The sequence below is a fragment of the Condylura cristata genome, unplaced genomic scaffold, assembly GCF_000260355.1.
Source record: "Condylura cristata isolate star-nosed mole 26May11 unplaced genomic scaffold, ConCri1.0 scaffold00033, whole genome shotgun sequence".
In the NCBI taxonomy this organism is placed as follows: Eukaryota; Metazoa; Chordata; class Mammalia; order Eulipotyphla; family Talpidae; genus Condylura; species Condylura cristata.
The window spans coordinates 15,828,441-15,848,770 of record NW_004567134.1 but is presented as its reverse complement, the minus strand read 5'-3'; the positions used below and the strand labels follow the sequence as shown (position 1 = coordinate 15,848,770).

General features: G+C 60.7%; 1 protein-coding gene across 1 annotated transcript in view; it reads left to right on the top strand.

Annotated features, from left to right (window-relative positions):
• SLC6A11 (solute carrier family 6 (neurotransmitter transporter), member 11) overlaps positions 1–20,320 on the top strand; it is a 69,264-nt gene extending 48,944 nt beyond the window's left edge. The window contains exons 4-11 of the mRNA XM_012732102.1: positions 1,046–1,149; positions 5,247–5,371; positions 9,894–10,006; positions 12,679–12,816; positions 16,022–16,103; positions 16,785–16,885; positions 17,543–17,713; positions 19,816–20,320. Coding sequence (XP_012587556.1) covers positions 1,046–1,149; positions 5,247–5,371; positions 9,894–10,006; positions 12,679–12,816; positions 16,022–16,103; positions 16,785–16,885; positions 17,543–17,713; positions 19,816–19,968 — 987 coding nt within the window. The 3' untranslated portion in view covers positions 19,969–20,320. The remainder of the gene's footprint in view (positions 1–1,045; positions 1,150–5,246; positions 5,372–9,893; positions 10,007–12,678; positions 12,817–16,021; positions 16,104–16,784; positions 16,886–17,542; positions 17,714–19,815) is intronic.
• The last annotated feature ends 10 nt before the right edge of the window (positions 20,321–20,330 follow it).

Sequence of the window (20,330 nt, the reverse complement as noted above, 5' to 3'; positions counted from 1 at the left end):
GGACTGGTGATGTACAGCACTGCTCTCCCAGGGCTCCTGCTAACAGGTTCTCGGGGCCTGGGCCACGCGGCCCCTGTGGAAGCTGCCGAGCATGAAGGCGGTTTCCCGGAGGGAAGTGGGTGTGTTTCAAGGAAAATATTCCTTGAAGGGGAGACGTGCATGTCTGACGGGCACTGGCAGCCACGGGCACTTTCGTGTGGGTGGGCTCAGCCAGCCAGTTGCTAGGAAAGCTCCCTGCAGGTGAGAGTGGTGGTGTGGGCGCCGGTTTGGGGCCTGCAGTGGAAAACTCCCTCTGGTGCTTAGAACTTGCAGGGAGTTTATTTACACAGCGGGGGCATCGCTCACCAGGGGGGCCAGTGGTGATGGAAGCGCCTGGAGCTCCTCTCGCCCATTCTGCCAGGGGACAGGAAGGGGGCAGGAGGGGACGTGGTGTGCGGGCGCCTTCTTCAAACCCCCAAAGCGAGAAGAGCTGGCCTCAGAACTGGGAACAGAAGAAGGGCGATTTCCTCTCATTTGAAAAAGTATTTTTTTTTTTAAGATTTATTTATTTGTGCATCCAGAACTGGGGTACAGGCCAGAGGCTCAGGGGAGGTGAGAGGCTTCACCAGAGGCAGAGTGGGGAGCAGAACAGGCAGATCGAGGAGGTACACTGCTGAGGGGAGCAGCGGGCGGGTCAGGAGAGGTCTGCCGCGCCATGTGGTCACCTCCGGGACAGGCGGGAATCGAACTCATGCTGAAGTGGCTTTAGATTCTCAGTGCAGCGCTCTAACCCGCTGCGCCACCAGGGAGGGCCTGAAAAAGTATTTTAATGGTCAGAACTCTCAAATAAACATTCTGGCAATTAGTGAAGACTTATGCATGACCCTCCAGAAAATTCTAGAATTAAAGACACTGAAGAGATGCAGCCCCGAGGAGGCTGTGGGCTTTGATGACCCCTCGGCAGTCTTTTTGGACAGTGGGACATGGGTGGGGGTTTCTGGGAACGGGGCCTCCCACCCACCCCCCACTGTCTGATCTCTGCCAAATGCCTTGTGCCTTCCCGCAGGTCTGGGTGGATGCCGGGACGCAGATCTTTTTCTCCTATGCCATCTGCCTGGGTTGTCTGACTGCTCTGGGGAGTTACAACAACTATAACAACAACTGCTACAGGTGAGCACAGCTAGGCCGGGCGGCTGCCCGCACACTCGCAGTGCCCACGCAGGTACCCCACCCCGGTGGGGCCGGGAGGAGACAGGCGGCTGTTTCTCAGTCTGTCCCCACCCTGCAGTCAAAGGTGTCCCCAGAGGAGCTGGGATGATTCAGCATGATCAAAGCATATTCCAGGCCGCAAAGCAAATCCACTCCTGACCTCAGGCTTCCATCCCACCCTGTAAGGCGAAGACCTGTTCCCAGGAGGGTAAGCGACTGGCCCAAGGTCACACAGCAAGCAAGAGCAAAGCCGGGATTTGAACCCCGGCCCTTTGGCCCCAGGCTCCTGCTCCCTGGCCTTCTGTTCAGAATGCTGCTTCCTGCCCTCCTCCTGTGCTGTGGGGTCCTGTCTTGTCCTTCAGCCCACAGTTGGCCACACCAGCACCAGGAGGGGCCGCAGCCTGGCCCGGGGTCTGTGTTATGAATGAGGCTGAGGGCAGGGGCTGGCCCAAGGCCACCAGCAGTCATGGTGGACGTGAAATTGCCACCTGGCCGCTGACCCCAGGCCAGCAGTCTTCTGCTGCGGCCCCCGTACCCCCATTCCGTGCCTGGCGACCGTAGGTAGGTGTTCAGGGTGTGCTTCATCCTCCGAGACCGAGAGCTCCTCATTCCAAGACGAGGGCTTGGCGTCACGGCGATGAAGCCGTTGCTGAGGAAGGACGGATTTTCCTGCAAAAGGTTCTAAGATTGAGTACTTGGGGGAGATAGTCAGGATAGACCCCATTCCTCGCCCCAGCTTACACCACAATAAGTGTCCAGGTCGACCAAAGAATGGAGTGTGCCCTAAAATAAAACCAGGAGTACACACTGATGTCACAGCAGGAAAAGATGGAGGAAACAAATGTCACAGCAAAGCTTTGACGTCAAGGAAGAAAGTGATAGGTTACCCCACATGGAAATCTTACACTTCTGGGATTTTTAGAAAGAGACATAGGAACTTTTGGAAGTGGCCGCCTCTGGAGAGTGGGACTGGGGAGTCAGAGGTGGAGAGAGAGGCTTCTCGCACGACTCCCCTAGAGTTTAGATGCTCATACTCCAGAGTAGCACTTCAGCCCTTTCCAGTCAGTACAGACGTGATCTGCATACTGCCCGACATTGTAGCTCCAGGTAAGCTGCTGTGAAGATGAACTGTACAGTTCAAGGGTGCGCTAACAACACACTGCGATTCTCCAAAGATGTGGAGCCGAACATGTACAGCAGGCCAGTCCATCAATGTGAAAGGCAATAGGGACAGCAACAGCAGACTCCTTAATAATGAGGTCACTTTCCTCAGCTGGCAAGTTCGCCGTGGTCTTGGCCCTGGTCACAGAATCCTGGTCTGGGACAGCAGTGTCTACACTCTCTCAGGCCAAACGATCACGCCGCTCGAGAGCTGGGTGGTCAGCTGGCATCAGGCATTTGCGCGGACTGTCCGTGACGGAGTCCCTCCCACCTTATCCCAGCTGCCTGGCAGGGAAATTGAGGTTCATGCTAGGGGCCCCCGGCTCTGGACTCCCGCCGAGGTTGCCCAGGCTCCCGTCCCATCCTGCTGTTGTGTCTTTCCCAAAGGCTCCTGTTAACCCACATGTGACGTGACTGTACTGCTAGTTTTCATGTGCAGGAGGTCTCCTGGGAGAGACACACAGAGTGGCCCGTTCACCTTGAGTTTGTGACTGGGGGAAACTGAGGCATGGAGGCCTTGGAATGGGCAGACCCAACCTGCTGAAAGGAAAACCACGGGGGAGCCCAGTGTGCCATCAGGCTGCGAGCCGTGCTGTTCCTGGGGGTTTGGGGCAGAGGGGTGATCGGAGGGCTTCAGGCTGGGTTGGGCCCAAGGTCCCAGCCCGCAGGGTGCTCCTGGGGGTGAAATGCAGCAGCCTCGACACAAAACGGTCACCGCAGGCAGGAAGTGAAAGGACAGGTGCAGGGAGAGCTCGGGGGCCCTCGGGCTTCTGTGTTCGCACAGTGGCCACTTCACCAGCCAGTGCCTGGCCACCGGCCATCCCCTCCAGCTGGACCGCCACCCCCTGAGGGCACAGATTGGGTCGTCTTCGCCACTGGTCCTTACGCCTAGTACAGAGCTGGCCGACGTGCCTGGGTGCCTCAAACTGTCATACAGCTGAGACTCAAGGCAAGGCTGGGCCCTCGCTCGTGTCCATGCTGCCAGTGTGGGGACGTGACTCTCTGGTTCCCGTGCCCCCGTTTCTGTCACCAGATGCCCAGTCCTTCCCAGCCATGGCTGGAGAGGACTTGGCCAGGGTATCTCCTCGTCAGGCTGTGTCTCCAGGCACTGGAACTTTCCACCCCACTGAGCTCATGGGTGAAATGTGCTGACCGCTGAGTGCCGGTGTCCCGTCTGCTTCCCTGTCCAGCAGGCGGGGCTTTGGCCATCAGCAGAAGAAAGCCAGTCCCCTGGGTGACATTGCAAGCTCTGAAGGCTTGAGTGATTTCCACTTCCCAACTGTTCACAAGCAGGTCCTGCTAGTGCGGAGGGAGTAAATTAATACCCTCCCTGCTCGCACCGTAACAGCTTCCGGAGGTCTTCAAAGCCCAGCTCTCCCGGCCAGCTTCAAAGCACTCTTACATAAGCCTTTCACCTCGCTGGTGGGGGTGGGGGGTTAGCAGCATGGGGTGCAGCACACCCAGCAGCAAATCCTCACTTCAGAACACAGACCACTGAGTCGTGTGCTTGGCGGTGCGGGCACCCCGGGGCTGGGCCGGCCGGGCGGCCCGAGGAACTCGCTGGGGACGGAGGGACCTCACAATCAGGGGCTTTTTCCCGACAGTTGCAGGGATGCCCAAAGGCAGTCGAGCACGGGTCGGGAGGTGGAAGTCCTCGTGCTCGCTGCGACTCCAGAGGCAGCGGGCACCGGGGCCTTATGACCAGGGCACGTGCCGCCGTCACTGTGGAGGCCTGAGCTGGCCTGGCTGTGGCTCTGCCCCCGAGCCTTGGGACTCAGTGGCACGGTGGCCAGGCAGCAGGTACAGATTGCGCCCACACAGCAGAGTCCAGAGAGTGCGGCCAGTGGTATTGCCGTTGTTTGATAAGTCAGCGGTGTGGTGCCTCAGCTTCAGGAGCAGATTCATCCCAGTCCGAGGCGCCGCCCTGCCCTTGCCTAGGCTGAACTGAATTTTCTTTCTTTTTTTTTTTTTTTTTAAATTTTTATTTATTTATTCATACAGAACTGGGGTACAGGCCAGAGATGCGGAGGGTGAGAGAATTCAGAGACAGAGTGAGGAACAGAACAGGCAGATCCACGAAGCACACTGCTGAGGGGAGCAGCAGGCGGGCCAGGAGAGGTCTGCCGTGCCCTGTGGTCACCCCGGGGCAGGCGGGGATCGAACTCATGCGGAAGTGGCTTAAGCTTCTTAGTGCAGTGCTTCAACCTGCTGCGCCACCAGGGAGGGCCTGAATTTTCTTTTGAGAAAAGAGAAACGCAGCTCACAGAAAAGATCCCCAGAGCCACCAGAACTGCCTAGGTCCGTGTGCCAGAGAGCCCGTTCCCGGAACCGCTGTGGGTCGCTCAGTGCCACGAGGCTGCCAGGGAGCCGACAAGAGGCTGAGGGTGGCCCTGCCTGCTCGGCTCGCTGGAGCCTGCTGGTGGGCGGGGAGGCACCTGCGATGTGCTCTCCACGGGGCATTCGGCTCCAGGGGCCGGCTCGCCAGGTCTCCATGTAGCAGCGTCCTGGGTGCAGGCTTCGGGGCCGGTAGGAAGCTCTTCTCATGGCAGATCACAGAAGGACTTGAGGGCAGATCTCACCCGCAAGCACATCTCAAACCTCTGTCTAGTCGGTCTCCGAGTATTTTCTCCCTTGTACGTTTCCGTACTCGCCAGCCTCCCGTCCTTCCCACACCCTCTCCCTGCTCGGGTCTGTCCTCCCTTCGCTTCTGGGCCTGCAGGGGAGCTGGGTGACCAGGCCTCAGCTCCTCAGGCACATGGGACTGCCCAAGCCCACCCTGGCCCAGGGTGGCCTGGGGCGCAGCCTAACCTTGCACCTGCCCTGCCCGCCCCAACCTGGGTGGTTGGGGCTCAGCCTGCCCCTTCACCTGCTCTGACCCAGCCCCCCCCCCCTCACAGGGACTGCATCATGCTCTGCTGCCTGAACAGCGGCACCAGCTTCGTGGCCGGATTTGCCATCTTCTCCGTCCTGGGCTTCATGGCATATGAGCAGGGGGTGCCCATAGCTGAGGTGGCAGAGTCAGGTAAGTTGCCGAAGGTGGGGAGGTGGTGAGAAAAGCGCTGTCTTCCCCCCCTGCTCACCCTTCTCCCGGTTCAGCCCTCTAGCGAGGGCCCTGCTGTCCACCCCAGGGGAGGGGTGATTCTGGGGGACCTCCTGGGAGGGAAGCCATGGTGCCTCCTCACTCAGAAGCCAAGCCTCCCCGCTGTGTCTCCCTTCCTCCACCTGCCCCGCCCCCACCACCCACTGCTCCCTGTGTGGCCGCCCGTTCCCCTCCCCCTTCCCTCCCCCCCCCACCCCCCCGCACCCTTTGTTCCGTGCACAAGGCTGCAGGGTGATTTTCTTCCCCAATTGCAAAGCTGAACACGTTCTTCTCTCGTGAAAAGCCGTTCTTGGCCCAGGCCCTGTGTTGCCGACTCCTGTGGCCTCCCTGGCTGGCCGGTGAGCGCACTGCCCGCTGCTGCTGTGGTCTGCCTTCCTTGCCTGTCCTGCTGTCCAGCCACAGGGCCTCTGCATGTGCTGCTCCTGCCGCCAGGGGGGCTGCTCTGTGTCCCTTTCCCTTGGTGCCAGGCCCAAGAGTGTGGCATTTCTCAGTGTAGGTAGATGTGTGTGCGTGAGCACGATGCAGGCAGGGTCACTGTGGCCCAGGGGTTGCGTGAAACGGCAGCTCGCACTCCCCCCGAGCTGCGTGGTGCTTGAGTTCTGATTGGCTGCACGTTAGCAGTCTGGTCTAGCTTTAGGTAAGTGTGAGCAGGTTTCTCCCCTGACGGCGTCTCTGGTGCGACAGCTTGTTGACAGCAGCTCAGAGAGCCCCTCTCGCCTCCCCGGAGCAGGCGGCTCCCAGAACGGCAGGGCCAGACAGCCTCTGCTCCTGGCCCACGCGTGGCAGCTTCTGCCCAGCGCAGACGGGGCCCCTGGGGGGGGGGTGGACACAGAGCAGCACCCCGCTGTCGAGGCCCTACAGAACAGCGCTTAGGGGCCAGCCTCCCCGGTGACGGACATGAGAGGTAGACTCGGTCCCTGCTGGGCCTGGGGTCCAGAGCTAGGCCAGAGGACCAGCACCCGCTCCGGGGGGACTGTGTCCCACGGCCCTCGGCCCTGCCCTCCCACGGGCAGGCCGCCCCCTCTTTACAGATGAGGAAGCTGAGGCTCGGCTTCCTCCAGCTCCCGCAGCCTGGAGCCAGACCGCTGGGGCTTCACTCAGGCCACTGAGGAGAAGCTCCCGTGCTCTCCATGGACAGCCCGGCGCTTCCTCCCTGAACCAGCAGCGGCCCTGTGAGGAGGGAGCGTGTGCTTCTCCGGGGAGCTTGGTCCTCCGAGAGCCGCCGCCGCCTCGGTGGGGTGAACACCCTGATTCCCACCTAAGTGTCGAGTGAGCCCTGCGCGAGGAGACAGGCAAGGAAAGGGCAACTACACATAGATTTGTTTGACTTTTATTTGAAATTGAAAGCATATTCATTGCAGAAAAACGTGAAAAGGGAAAAAAGTCTCCAGTCCCCAGCCGCAACACTTTGGAGCTCTGCCAGCCTCTGCCACGCGTCTGTGGCTGTGTGTGTGCCGGTGCGCGCCGGCTCGCGTGGCCTCGGCCCTCGGCAGGTTGTGCCTTTCCACTCAGCGCAGCGCAAGGAGCCTCCTGCCTGGGAACACAGAGGGGCTGGGGCTTGAGCGCGTGGCGTGGCCCTGCGCGGAGGGGGCACCCCTGCTGTCTCAGACGGGGGGGCAGGGGGCGTCGTGACATGCCTGGCGGCCGTGCTGGGGTCCCCGCCGGCCCGCCGTGGCTGTGCAGAGCACACCACCCCGCACGCCCGTCACACCCCTCAGAGCACAGCTCAAGGCCGCTCAGCCCGGTGCCGGCCACTCCTGGGGCACCACGCTGCGCTGCTGTGGGTGCCCAGCGGGTAGCTCTGGCCTCCAAGCCAAGTTGTGGTGTGGATCCAGCACGGCCCTTTTCCAGAGTCCCTGCCCTCAGGAGAACTGCAGGTTGCAAGTGTGGAGCCGCCTTGCCTCCTCCCAGGACCTGGACTCACTTGCTGAGGACTAGTTTGGTTTGGGGGAACTGGGCGCCACGCCGCTCAGTGGGCTGTCCCGGCCAGGAAGACGTGCCCACCGCTCACGGGCGCGGCCTGGGCCTCTCAGGGAGCCCAGGGACACGCTGCCCTCCCTGCCGCCCCAGGCTGCGGCTGATTTGTCCCAGTCGGGATGCCCTCTCTCAGGGAGTGTGTGAACAGCTCCAAACTCTGATACGCTTGATGATGCAGATTAAAGGGACAACATCCTTTAAAAAAATATACTCAAGAAGAGAGAAAAACTGAGGAGCTTTAGCTTTTAAGGAATTTGAATCAATTACCAGAAGCCTTTCAACCAAGAAAAATCCCTGCCCGATGGTTTCCCTGGTAAATTATTCCAGATGTTTAAGAAGAAAGAAAGGACGGACCTTGCATGGTCTTTTTCAAAATACGGGCGGTACAACTGAGTTTCTGGCCCAGTGGCCCCTGCAGGGCTACTCATATCTCCCCTCTTTCCCCAAAGAAGAGACAAAACCAGAAGGGAAGCACATGTTCCACGCCCCGCCCCCCTGTAGCAAGACAGAAAATGTCGCCGAAGAAAACTCAACAGAGCAGCTGCGGACAGCCTCACGCGCACTGTGGCCACACAGTTGGGGACTTCGTGGTGAGCCAGGGCCAGCGAGAGAAACTGGGGAGGCAGGGGGTCGCTGGACAGCTGTGTGGCGCAGCCTGCAGAGAAGCCAGGTCCTCTCTAAGTCAGAAAATACTGGGAAGGCCCAGACAGGTCTCTGAGCAGGGACCACGGAGGAGGAGGCGTCCGCAGGGTGTGTGCGTGGAGAGGGAGGCGGCGCGCAGTCAGGCACCGGGCCTAGGCCAGGCTTTTGTAGTTGTCGCTGCTGTGTGCCGGGATTGAGCAAAAAGAACTCCGATCTTTCACCCAGCAAGAATCCCCGATAAGGAACGTGGAGAAGCTAACGTAGACTGCATGGGCATTGGGGGCATCAGAACGGAATGCTGGTTTCAAGTTGTCTATAGATAGTTGTCTATGGATAGAGGGTGTGTGAGAGAGAGAGAGCATGTTGTGTGGTGCTGAGAAATAGGACGTGCTCGGAAGAGGGGAGCAGCGGGAGGCACAGGAATCAACCCCAGAGCTCCCAGGCGCCACGCCCGGAACGGTGGGCACGGCAGCATCGAAGCTGGTGGTTCTGGGGAGATGCCCACGGAAGAAGCTCAACACCCAGGGGTCCATACTGAGATAAGTAAAAATCGAATAGAAAAATATGGCTAAGGGACAGTACTTTCTTATAGAAGAATTCTAAGAAATACAGAGAAGACGGCCACCGTCTGGCGACTGGGCAGTGGGACCCGCAGTGGCTGCGGCAGTCGGTGGCTCAGAGTTTGGCTGGAAACAGGCTATTTTCATACGCTCAAGTACCCAAGCTGTTTCTCAGTCACAAAGGAGAAAGCCGTAACTACAGTGGCGTTTCTTGAGAGGGCAGTGAGGCAAGAGGAGCCAGGAAAAAGCGCTGCGATCAGAAAGGGAGAGTGAAGGGCTGCATTCATAAACACGACTAACCACGTGGACACTGTGAGAAACTTGCAGGGAGAAGTGGACGTGGTTAGCTCGCAGGGTAAGAGGCCAGTAACAGAAAGAGGTTGGATGTTCACTGCGCTAACGATACACAGTCGGAACACTCTAAAACTTGTGCTCCTCACAAGCTACACTTGAGGAAATGAAAAGGCGCATCACAGATGAAGACCTGTTCTCTAGTAAAGGATTTGCATCCCAGAAATCAAGAGAATTCCCACAAACCATAAAGAGGAGACGACCCAATAAAGATGGGTGAAGATTCGAGCAGGCACCCGGTCAACTTAAAAGACCGACGACATGGAGGTCGGAACAGACGGAGCCCCTGGAACGCTCAACTGTGGCCGGTGGGATGCAAAGCCACACGCCTACGTGGGAAACCAGGGAGGACTTCGCTGTCCTCAGGCCGTCCAGCTGCAGAGCTCGTGCCCTGCACGCTCTGTGCCGGACCAGCACGGCACGCGTCTCCCCTGACGTGATAGAGCTCGTCCTGCAGGGACACTGCAGCCTCTATGCGGGGCAGCCAGAAGATGTGAGGTGGACGTGGGAGGCCAGGGGAGGAGCCCACAGCTTGGGGTGCAGCATCGCCCCCGCCTGGACTCCTGATGACCTGTGTGGGGGTGCTGGTGCTGGGTCCTCGCCCCTCGAGACTCAGAGTCAGTCGCCCTGTAGGCCTGGGAGCCTCCATCTCAACAAGACCCTGCCCCCGCCTGTCCGAGCACAGTCATGTGGTCACTCCAGCCCCGGGCTGAGCCCCTGCCTCCTCGCCCCAGCACCCCTCTCTGCCTCAGCTCTCTCGGCTGCAGCCCTGCAGCACTGGCGCCCAGCCTGTGGGGTCGGGGGAGGGCGAATGGCGGGGCGGGAGGCAGCACAGACCCAGCTTGGATGGAGTGACGACTGAACGAGGAACCGAGCGCCCCCAGCGCCGTCTCTCTCTCTCTGCTCCCCTCCAGGCCCAGGGCTGGCCTTCATCGCGTACCCCAAGGCTGTCACCATGATGCCCCTGTCCCCCCTGTGGGCCACCTTGTTCTTCATGATGCTCATCTTCCTGGGCCTGGACAGCCAGGTAAGCTGCGGGGGCGGGGTTCCGGTGGAGGGCAGGGCGCCACACAGAGCTGGGGTGGCTCACGCTGTCAGGACCCGCCCAGTGTCCACCAGGCTCTCCCCACAGTCACCCCCAAGCACGTCTGCCCAGGTCCAGCCACGACTTTCCTGACCGTTTCTCTCACCTGCCATCCCCGCTCCCTGTCCAGGTTTCTAAAAAGTTGCTCAGTACTTCCGTGCTGCCAGGCTGTGCCCACCAGCCCTCCCAGCAGAGCAAAGAACTTCTCAGGGCAGGGGACCCTCCTGGCCTCCATGGCCTCCAGGACACATGTCCCTCTTCCAGCCAGCACTGAGGACACAAGATACAGAAAACCACTGGCGTCCATCTCCCATCTCTGTCTGGGGCCGCCACGATGTGCTGCAGATGTCCACCAGGGTCCTCTGCCCCGCCCCCAGTACCCCTGCGCCCCCCACCAGACTTCCTGTCTCTGTCCTCATCCCCACCTCCCCCCACAAAGGGTTGGGATCAGCACTATGTTTCCCATTTCCCTTTGCCTTTATCCACACACAGCTGTGGCTTCCCAGCCCAGCCCAGCCAGCTCCTTGGTTTCCAGAGAAGCCCGTCCATCCTCCAGCTGCCCCAGAGACCCCCTCGGTGCTGCCGCCCAGGCACTGGCTCACAGAACCCAGCAGGTCTTCCAGCCCAGGCCAGTGGCCGTGCTCAGCCGGGGCCTGTCGGCAAGCAGCTGCCTCACCCGTGACCTTGAACGAGTCACTACACAGCCAAGCCCATGGCCGGCGTCTCTGTCCACCTGCCAAGTCCAGCTCCTCCCCCTGAATGGTTTTTCAGGAACCACTAAGCAGAGCTCCTGACACGCCACTGTTTTTGCTGATAATCCTCCCTGGCGTTGTCCCTGGCAGCCAAGGCCGCAGGAGGGATGATGTCAGCCGTGCGTGAAGTGACACGCGGGCATCTTCCAGCGGGCAGTGGGAGGTGGGCGCAGGCTCTGCAAGGCCCTGGCTGGGCCAGCATGTGGGCCGAGACGCCGTGGGGCCTGGGCCCGGAGGTCTCCTCCAGGACAGGGGAGCCCCCACCCCATGCATTCCTTTGTCACAGTAGCCACGTGGTCTGGGGCCCCGCTTTTATCCCCATTTTACAGATGAAGAAGTTGAGGCTCAGGGATGTTGAGTGACTCACTGGACAGAGTCAGGTCCCTGCCTCGTGGCCCACGTGTTCTCGTGTCACTTAATTTCGATCCTGGGTTAATGCTCCCCGCCGAATCCCGCCTCCTCCTTTCCTGGGGACCCTGGAGGAGGGATGAGCACAGCCAGCCCCACTGGAGAGGCAGGCAGTCTGGAGGCTGGGGCCTGGGCCTCGGCGTCAGCCAGGGCAGCTGTGAGGCCCAGCCCGTGGCCCGCCCGTGTGCAGCTCTGGGCTGGTCTCCTCCCCGTCTCTGCTTCTGTTCCTTCGCCTGCGTAGCGAGGATGGGAATACCGTCCAGGAGCCAGAGAGAGCCAGAAAGGACTCCAGGGAAGGGAGTCCAGCCTAAGGTCCTCCTCGTGGTGACCAGCAAGCGTCCCCTCCTGCCGTCCTCTGGCAGCGTAGGGAGGTGGTCCACAGTGGCTCGAGCCCCGCCTCTGCCACCCAGTACCGCTGTGACTCAGACTAGTCATGGGCCCTCTCGCCTCTGTGTCTGCATTTACAGAGCAGGAATGGCTGTAGTACTCAAGCGTTCGGGGAAATTAATGTCCGTGGGTGGCTTCAGAGTGGCCCGTGACCCACCCTTGTGCTTGCCATTGCTCTTACTGGTTATTATTTACTTATCAAATATTTTCTGAGCTTCTCATCTGTGCCGCTAGAAGTAGGCAAGTGAAAATGGTGTGGTTCCAGCCGTCCTGGTCTCACCTTGTAGCATAGGCCCCGGGGTGAGGGGCCCTGGCCTGGGCTTAGAGGCAAAGCAGGGTTGTTTCTCTCTGAGGGGGAGAGATCAACAAGTGTCATGCAGGGAATCCGCCCGCCGTGCTGGGAGAACTTGGGGAACGATTGGTTTGCTGGGATATTTGGACTGGGTGTGGAGGGGTGACTAGGAGTGTGTTTGCCAGCCCCATCTCAGCAGGGCAAATACAAATGCCTACTGGCACGAGGTCTGCAGTCCACATCAGCATGGTCCGCCTAGGGCCCAGAGACTCACAGCGAAAAGCAGAGCTGGGTGTTGGCTTAGCCCAGAGTGCCCCCACTCAGCAGAGGGGGGCTGGTCCCCCACCGAAAGCAAAGGGCAGAGAAATCAACCCATTCCTGCAGAAGCAGCTAATCAAGTCTCGCGCACAGAGCCCGACTTCAGCCTGCCATCAGCGGGGACGCGGCTTGTGGGCGCGACAGACAGTCCTGTCTTGCCTCCCGTGGACCCAGGACAAGGCCCGGCCCAGAGGCACCGAACAGGCGGGTGGGAGGGGAAGGGTCACTGGCTTTAGAGTCAGACCTCAAGTCCTGGTGCTGTCACGTCCCGTCCGCGTGACCTCGGGCCGGTCACTTCCCTGCTCGGCGCCTCACTGGCCGCAGTCTGCTACCGCTCTCCGAGCCTCTGTGGGAATGAGTGAGGGCGGGTGCGGGCCCAGTGGGGTGGAACTCGGGCCGCCCCTGCTGCACGCCGGAGCCAGAGCAGCCAGGGCAGCTCACCCCGTCCCTCCCCCCAGTTTGTGTGCGTGGAGAGCCTCGTGACGGCCGTGGTCGACATGTACCCCAAGGTGTTCCGGAGAGGCTACCGGCGCGAGCTGCTCATCCTGGCCCTGTCGGTCGTCTCCTACTTTCTGGGCCTGGTGATGCTGACGGAGGTGAGTGGTGGGTGTTAGCACCGGGCAGGGTGGCTGACCTGGGCTTCGGGGGCCATCGGGCTGCCGCCACGCCCTGTTCGGAGCGGGGTGAGCCCGTGCCGGCCAGGCCGGGAGGCCAGGGTCTCGCCCGCGTGGAGGCAGCTCGGCAGGCCCTCAGCGAGGTCCGGCGCCGCACCTGCACGGCCGAGGGCCACAGCTGCCGGCCCACACGGGGCCTCTGGCTTCCCGGGGCGTTCTGAGCAGTGGGGCCCGGGCTCCCCCGGGGGACCCTCTGGGTAAAGGGTCCATGTCAGCTACAGACCCCTGCAGTGCTCTGAAGCGCAGAGCTGGCTTTTCCGGGGTATCTCAGGACTCGACGGCGGGAGCCCCGGCCCCCCCTGCTCCCCAGCCCGGCTGTGGGGCCCACCAGGCCCCCAGGGAGACTGCCTCGCAGCCATGGCGCCCTCCCCTGCTGCAGCGCTCCTGTCTGATAAATACTTTCTCGCGTGTCCTGGGAAGTTGAGATCAGGCCTCATTCTTCCTACACTCACAAGGTTAATTAATTTAGAAAGTGGGGTGAAATAAAAGGTTGCCTAGAGACGAGAAGAGGTTTTGTGCAAACCACGGAAGGGAATGAGGGAACTCAGAACCCATGGGAGCAGCAGAGTTGGCCTGGAGAACACGTGGGTGACGCCACCTGGTGGAACCTCCTCGTCCGTCTCTCAGCTCCTGTGCCGGCGCCTCCGGGAAGCCAGCCCCGCTTTCCTTCCCCCGACGTCTGGTTCCCAGCTCAGCCAACCTCCCACCTTTACGGGGACCCCTCTGTTCACCTGTCTTCCCTGGCAATCCCATGAAGACAGGAGCCAGGCTTGCTCAGCTCTGTGCCCCTGGCAGCAGCGTGGGGCCTGGCACAGGTGAGCAGTCAGCACGTGGCCACTGGGTCACTCCTGCTCTGGCCACCGTCACATTGAGGCTGGCAGTCGTCAGCATGTGAGCAAGGGGAGGCTGTGCGTTTCCAGTGCCCACCGTGGCCCCCCACGCAGGCGAGCAGGGCTGGTTAATTATAGAGGCCTTGTCGTGTACAAACTGGGGGGTTACCTGGTGTGTTAGAGATTCAGAGGGGAGCAGACAGTGGCCTGGCTTGGAGCAGGGGAGACGTCTCCAGACACCCCCCTGCACGGCCTCATGCCCACCCGGGCGCCGCCGGGGCCCTCAGGAGCCAGCTTGACTGCCTGAGGCTGTCCATCAGCCTCCGTGGAGAATGGTCTGTGAGCGATCACACCGGGGAAATTCAAATTGCCAAATGGGCCGTGTCCACCCACCTCGGCCTTCACAGTAATTGCTGGCAAGAGCTTCTCCCTCATTTATCCACATTTAAAACCTAGCTCTAGGGGAAAAATAGGCCATGCATTTCCTTTCTCTCCCCAAGGCAGTGCGGTGGGCGGGTCGGAGCCTGGGCTCTGCAGTCAGGCCCCCACGGCTCGGCCTCAGCCCACGCCCAGAAGGCTGCGTGACCTGGGTCCTGCTGCTCCGGGCCTCAGTGTCCCCATGTGTCAGTAGTCACCACTGTGAAGGGGCAGCCGGACGGAGACGGGGAAAGCAGCCTGGAGGCCAGAACGTGGAGAGCGCGTGCTCTCGTTTCATGTGCGATGCTCGGGAAGGAGAGCTTGGGTGTTCACACAGAGCCCTGCCCACGTCCGGTCACTCGGAGCCTCAGCCCTGCCCCGAGCCTCACAGACCTGAGCAGATGAAGCCCAGGGACGTGCCCTCTCTGTGTTTCTTAAAACATGAAGTGCTTGCCAACAGCTGAAAGGAATGATGGCTCGCGAAAAGTTGGGTTTCTGGCTTGTTCCAGAACATCAGCAGATCTAGCTACAGCCCAGCCTGTGTCCTCCAGCAACACTCAACAGGAGTCGAGGGGCCTGTGGCGTGCAGTTAGCCGCAGTCTCCACCATTCCCTGGTGTTACACACTGGCCCACCTTGCTCACTTGTGTCATCAGTCTGGCTCTCTGGGCTTTGAAATGTTGCCCCTGCGCTGGTTGAAGAAATGAACGAGGTGTGTGGTCTGCAGAATTAGTGGCTCTGGGGGCTGTGGGAGCCCCGACGGGAAACTGCCAAGTCAGGCCCCGTGGCAGACATACAGGAGGGTGCCCAGCCTCCCTCTGGGCCTCAGCCCCCATCCTCGCTGGCATTCAGATGCTGCCCCCACGGGCCTGCCCTCCCCTTTCCCGCTTCAATTGCCCACCTCGTGATGGTGCCCCCCAGAGCTCCTCTTTGCGCTAAAAAGATATTCTTCCCATGCCTGCAGAGCCTCCCACCCCTCCTAGAGAACCTTCTCGACCCACTTAGCTAACTGGGCCCCTCTTCCTGAGACTTGGCCTGAGCTCAGTCATCACTGAGGGGTACATGATGGAGCTGGCCTGCCCTCACAGAGCCACTCCCACCTGCTGCTAAGCCAAACGCAGGGACTCTGCCGTGGACAAGGTCAAGGCCTCGCCCAGTTTGTACTTACCGAAGAGTCAGGCCTGCTGCTGGGAGCTAGAAATACAAGGAGGACCCCGGGAGGCCGTCCCCGTGGGACCTCACGGCTGGCAGAGCTGCTGGCAGAGCGAGCTCCGCAAAAACAAAAGGCAACACTGAGTCCATAAAGCATGCCATGGAGGCCCAGGGGGAAACGAAGGCTATCAAGGAGGGCTTCTTGGAGGAAGTGACATTTGGGCTGTGCTGTGAAGGAACTTGCCAAGACGCAAGTGGCAGATGTGGACGGATCTGCACCTGGCACTCGGTGCAGGCGTGGGGCCGCCCCTGGGTCTGCTCAGGAGGGAGTAAGCTGAGGGGGCTCCCGGGAAGGGGATACAAGCCCTGACAGGCAGGGAGACGGAAGCCAAGGGGTGATTGCGGCACATGAGAAAGTTCTCCGTGAACGCTGGTCTGTGAGTTGGAGAGGGTGAGGCCGGTGATGGGACGCCGTGAGGCTGCCTCCCCGCCTCTGAGTCGCCTCCAGGGCTTGGGGAAGAGACACCACAACCGTGCAGACCCCGGTATCCCTTCTGAGGGGACACCCAGGTGCCAGGGCCTAAGGACACTAGGCGACGTCTAGCCAGTGAGAACGAGACAGAGGCCCTTCCTGCGACCGGCCGCCCGACCCTGCTCCCCTGTGTCTGTCTGTCTGTCCCCCCCTGCATCTGTCCTCCCGCCTGGCAGGGCGGCATGTACATCTTCCAGCTCTTCGACTCCTACGCCGCCAGCGGCATGTGCCTGCTCTTCGTGGCCATCTTCGAGTGCGTCTGCATCGGCTGGGTGTACGGTAAGTCCACCCGAGCCCACGTGCCAGCGGCACAGCCGTGCCTGTGCCAGGGCTCCATGGCGCTCTCCATCTGCGTCAGCCTCCGCCTCCCTCCCCCTAGAGACTCCTTGAGCCTTCCCACTTTGGGGGGGTCTATTGCTGCTTCCTGCCCCCACAGAGCTGGGGCGGGCTCCAGGCCCCGGCACAGCCACCTGCCAGTCTTCTGTCCCTGAGGCTTGAGAGTCCCACTTGCAGCATGGAATGGGTAGCACCCTGTCTCCACGGAGGTGCTCACGTAGCAAGGCAGCACCCCCTGTTGGCCCCCACCCCCCAAACCTGACGATGGTGATGGGGACTGTCATGCTCCATGGTAGCCAACCCCCCCCACCTGGCTCAGAATGGACACCCCTGCAGGCCACCTGCTCCCTGAGGGTCGGCTGGCCCCGCCCCTGCCTCCCCAAGGCACCACCTTCCTCTGAGAAGCACCTCACCCGTCCCTGAGTTTGGGGCTTCGTATGTCGGGCCAGAATCCCTCCTGCCGAGCAGCTGCAGCTTCACCCGGGCACCTCACGTCCCTGTTTAGGGGGGTCGCGTCACAGCTGGTCTCCACCTGGGGAAAGGCAGGATGCCCCCCCTCCCCAAACCTCAGTGTCCTGTAGAAAACTGCTCCTGGGCTGTGTCCGTCTGCTTCATTTTGAACAGGAAGCAACCGCTTCTATGATAACATCGAAGACATGATTGGCTACCGGCCACTGTCACTCATCAAATGGTGCTGGAAGGTCGTCACCCCCGGGATCTGTGCGGTAAGGACCCCGCCGGGAGCTACCTCCCGCCCGCCCACCCACCCACCCGCCTTTCCACACCAGAGCCCCAGCCCCGCTTAGGGCACAAGGAGGCAGGGTCCCCTGGGTGCCAGCCACCTGTGGCCCCGGCCACGTGGGGCAGTCCAGGCTGGAGGCGGCACCCAGCTCCGCCATCTGTTTGTGTGTGACCATGAGCAAGTCACCTTCCCAAGGTTCTGTTGTCACCAGCCCGGCAGCTGGGACCGGCTCATGGTGGCATGAGGCAACGTGTGGCCTTGTTAACGTGAGGGCAGCAAACTGAGGATCCAGGGGGCCCATGCTCTGCCCCGAAGGCCGGCTACAGAGAGGCCTGTGGAGGACATTTAATCTTGAGCCCCTCTGCCCTTCACCACTTCTTTGCCTCCGAGCATCTCCTCAGAGTTCTCAAAGGCATCTTGGAAGCCATTCCTGAGAAGCAGGAAGAATAAAATCCCGACAGGCGGGGGGGTGAGCATCCCCCGGCCCAGTGAGGCCCCCACTATGTGGGGTCCCTTCCCGCTGTGTCCCCATGGTGGGGCCTCTGCACAGAGGTCAGTGGCGGGCCCCTGGCCCCTCTGGCCTCCTTCTGCAGGCCTGGGCCCACGTGGTCACTCACGTGGTCACTCTGTGTCTCCACAGGGCATCTTCATCTTCTTCCTGGTCAAGTACAAGCCGCTCAAGTACAACAACATCTACACCTACCCCGCCTGGGGCTACGGCATCGGCTGGCTCATGGCCCTGTCCTCCATGGTCTGCATCCCTCTCTGGGTCTTCATCAAGGTGTGGAAGACAGAGGGGACGCTGCCCGAGGTGAGCTGGAGGGGCGGAGGGCCCGGCCTGCGTGGGCCGTGGAGGGGCAGCCAGGCCCTCTCTGGCCTCAGCTTCCTCACCTGGGTGTGACAGGACCTGCGAGTCTCTCAGGAGCCGTGGCCAGCTCCTCTGGCAGGTGTGAGCGTTCTGTGAGGCCAGGGGTGGAGCCAGTGTCTCTGAGCTCAGCCTCAGTCTCCTCGCCTGTAAAATGGGCTCCGCAGCCATGTTGACTGACGGAGGTTGCTGTGAAGGTTCAGTGAGTTTATTCAAGAAACACTAGATGGGGACCTGGAATTGAGACGGCGTTGGCCCCTACCGCTCCGTCCGTTCTGTTCACTAAGGACCCCGCTCCCAGAGCAAAGGAAGGGGGTTTGGGGGTCCGTGTTGTTGCTCTGCCCAGCTCTCTGCCCGCCATGGCTTCTCAAGTCCTCCGAGCAAACTGGCATCCCGGGCATCGTTCCTGCACTTAACAGATAGTGAAATGGAAGCTCAGAGCTACTGGGTCACACCTCAGGTCGCACGCCCCAGAGTCAGCAAGTCACATGTTTTAAAACTATGATTGTGGAGGAAACATTGGCCCACAGCGCCCCTGTGATTCAGGGCATTAAACGCGCACCTCGTTAGCTGCTGCCACACCCACCACGGAGCCCGGAGCCCCCAGTGCCCAGGCCCCTCCCTCTCTGGCGGCCTCAGCCGTGCAGCCAGCTCGCAAGGGTGTGTTTTCAGCTCGATTCTTGCTGTGGTTCAGACAAGTGACCTCAGGTGACCTTCTGTTAGCGTAAGGGGCTTGACGTGCTCCGACGTCTGCAGTGATGTGTGAACTGACCACCCGAGGTCACTCTGCAGTCGTGAGCCGTTTCCGGTGATGAGAACTCCCGGGGTCTGCTCTCAGTATCGTCAACTATGCGGTTTTTACTGCAGTCCTCATTGAACGAGACCTCCCAGAATACATTACCTCACCGCGGAAGCCTGTGTCTGTGAGCCCTTCGTCCATGTGGCTCACCCCCCACCCCACCCCGGCCGCCACCAGGATGCCCTGTGTCTGTGGCTTCCCTCAGTTGGGTTTTGCACTTGCTTCCTAAATGCCACGTGAGCGACCACACAGCATTTGTCTTTCTCTGACTCCTCCCGCCTCGCAGGGTGCCTGCAAGGCCCTCCATGTTGCTGCGGTGACAAGACCGCCTTCCTTTTTGTGGCTGAGTAATATTCCAGGGGCAGAGGAAGGTGGATCCATATCAATCTCATTTTCTTCCCCCATCAGTGGCACCTCGGGGACGCCACGCCTGACCCACGGGGGTGCAGATACCTTTTCGAGTTAGTGTTTTCATGTCTTCAGATAACAACCCAGAACTGTAGGATCCTGTGGCTCTATTGTTCATTTTTTTTTTTGCAGACATGCCATCTGTTTTCCATCTTGGGTACCAAATGTTTCTAAAACAGCTTCATTGAAGTATGTTTTATGTATCACAACTTGCACCTCTGTTGGCGTATGAGTAACTTCCCATGTCTGGCAAGCGCCCCACAGGCCAGTTTCCGGACACGCCCACCACCCCAGAGAACCCCGGTGCCCACATGGCGTCACCCCTCCTGCTGTGCCTTTGCGGGTTCCGGACCTTTCCCCTCCTCGGGCTCAGGGCGCGGTTGGTGGCAGCAGCGCCAGTTCCGCCATCTTACTCCCGCGACACCCCCTGTTTACTCTCCTTCCCACCTGCTGCTGGGTCAGCTGGTTGGAGCCAGTTTCTCGCTGGTTTAGCAAACTGTTTGCTGGGTGCCAGCCACTGCGGTGAGCAGTTTGCAAACACTGGAGCGTGTCGTTCTCAGGAAGGCTGTGGGCTGGAGGCTCCATGTCCCCGTTGCACAGGTGGGGGACCCGCAGCACAGAGGGGAGCAGCCTGTGGGTGTGGAGCAAGTGCCCCGGCGCCGAGCTCCTGTCCCGGGCACTCTGTGCCTCTTTCCTCTGCTGGACTGGACACCCCCCGGCAGGCCCCATCTCTGCCCTGGAACCCCCAGGGTCTCAGGTGGCCCCGGGCCGGGTGTGGGGGGAGGGGCCGGGGCCGAGACCAGCCTCTCAGACGGCCCTGTCCTCTTCTCCCACCATCTAGAAGCTCCGGAGGTTGACGATCCCCAGCGCCGATCTGAAGATGCGGGGCAAGCTGGGGGCAGGCCCACGGACGGTGATGGTCAATGACTGTGACGCCAAACTCAAGGGCGATGGGTCCATCGCCACCATCACAGAGAAGGAGACGCACTTCTGAGCCGGCGCCCTGGGACCGCTCCCCCCGCGTGTACAGGTCTCCCTGCAGCACCCACTTCATCTAACGGTAGACGCGCGCCGATTCGCACAGGGTTTATTAACAAGTTAATTTTACAGTGGCCGTGTCCACCCCGGTTAAAGTCACAGACCCTCCTCGCCCCCGCTCTCTGGAAGTAACACTACGAGAGATAATACTGTACAGCGACTAGCAGAACCTCCCTGTGCTCCCACGCTCTTAACCAGTGTTTCTAGGGGTTAGGAAGAACTGTACCATATGGCAAACTTTTATGTTCGGGCCGTGGCGCGGACGGGGCGGGAGCCAGGCCTGGCCTCCTCGTCAGCCTTTGAACGCACCATCCTCGC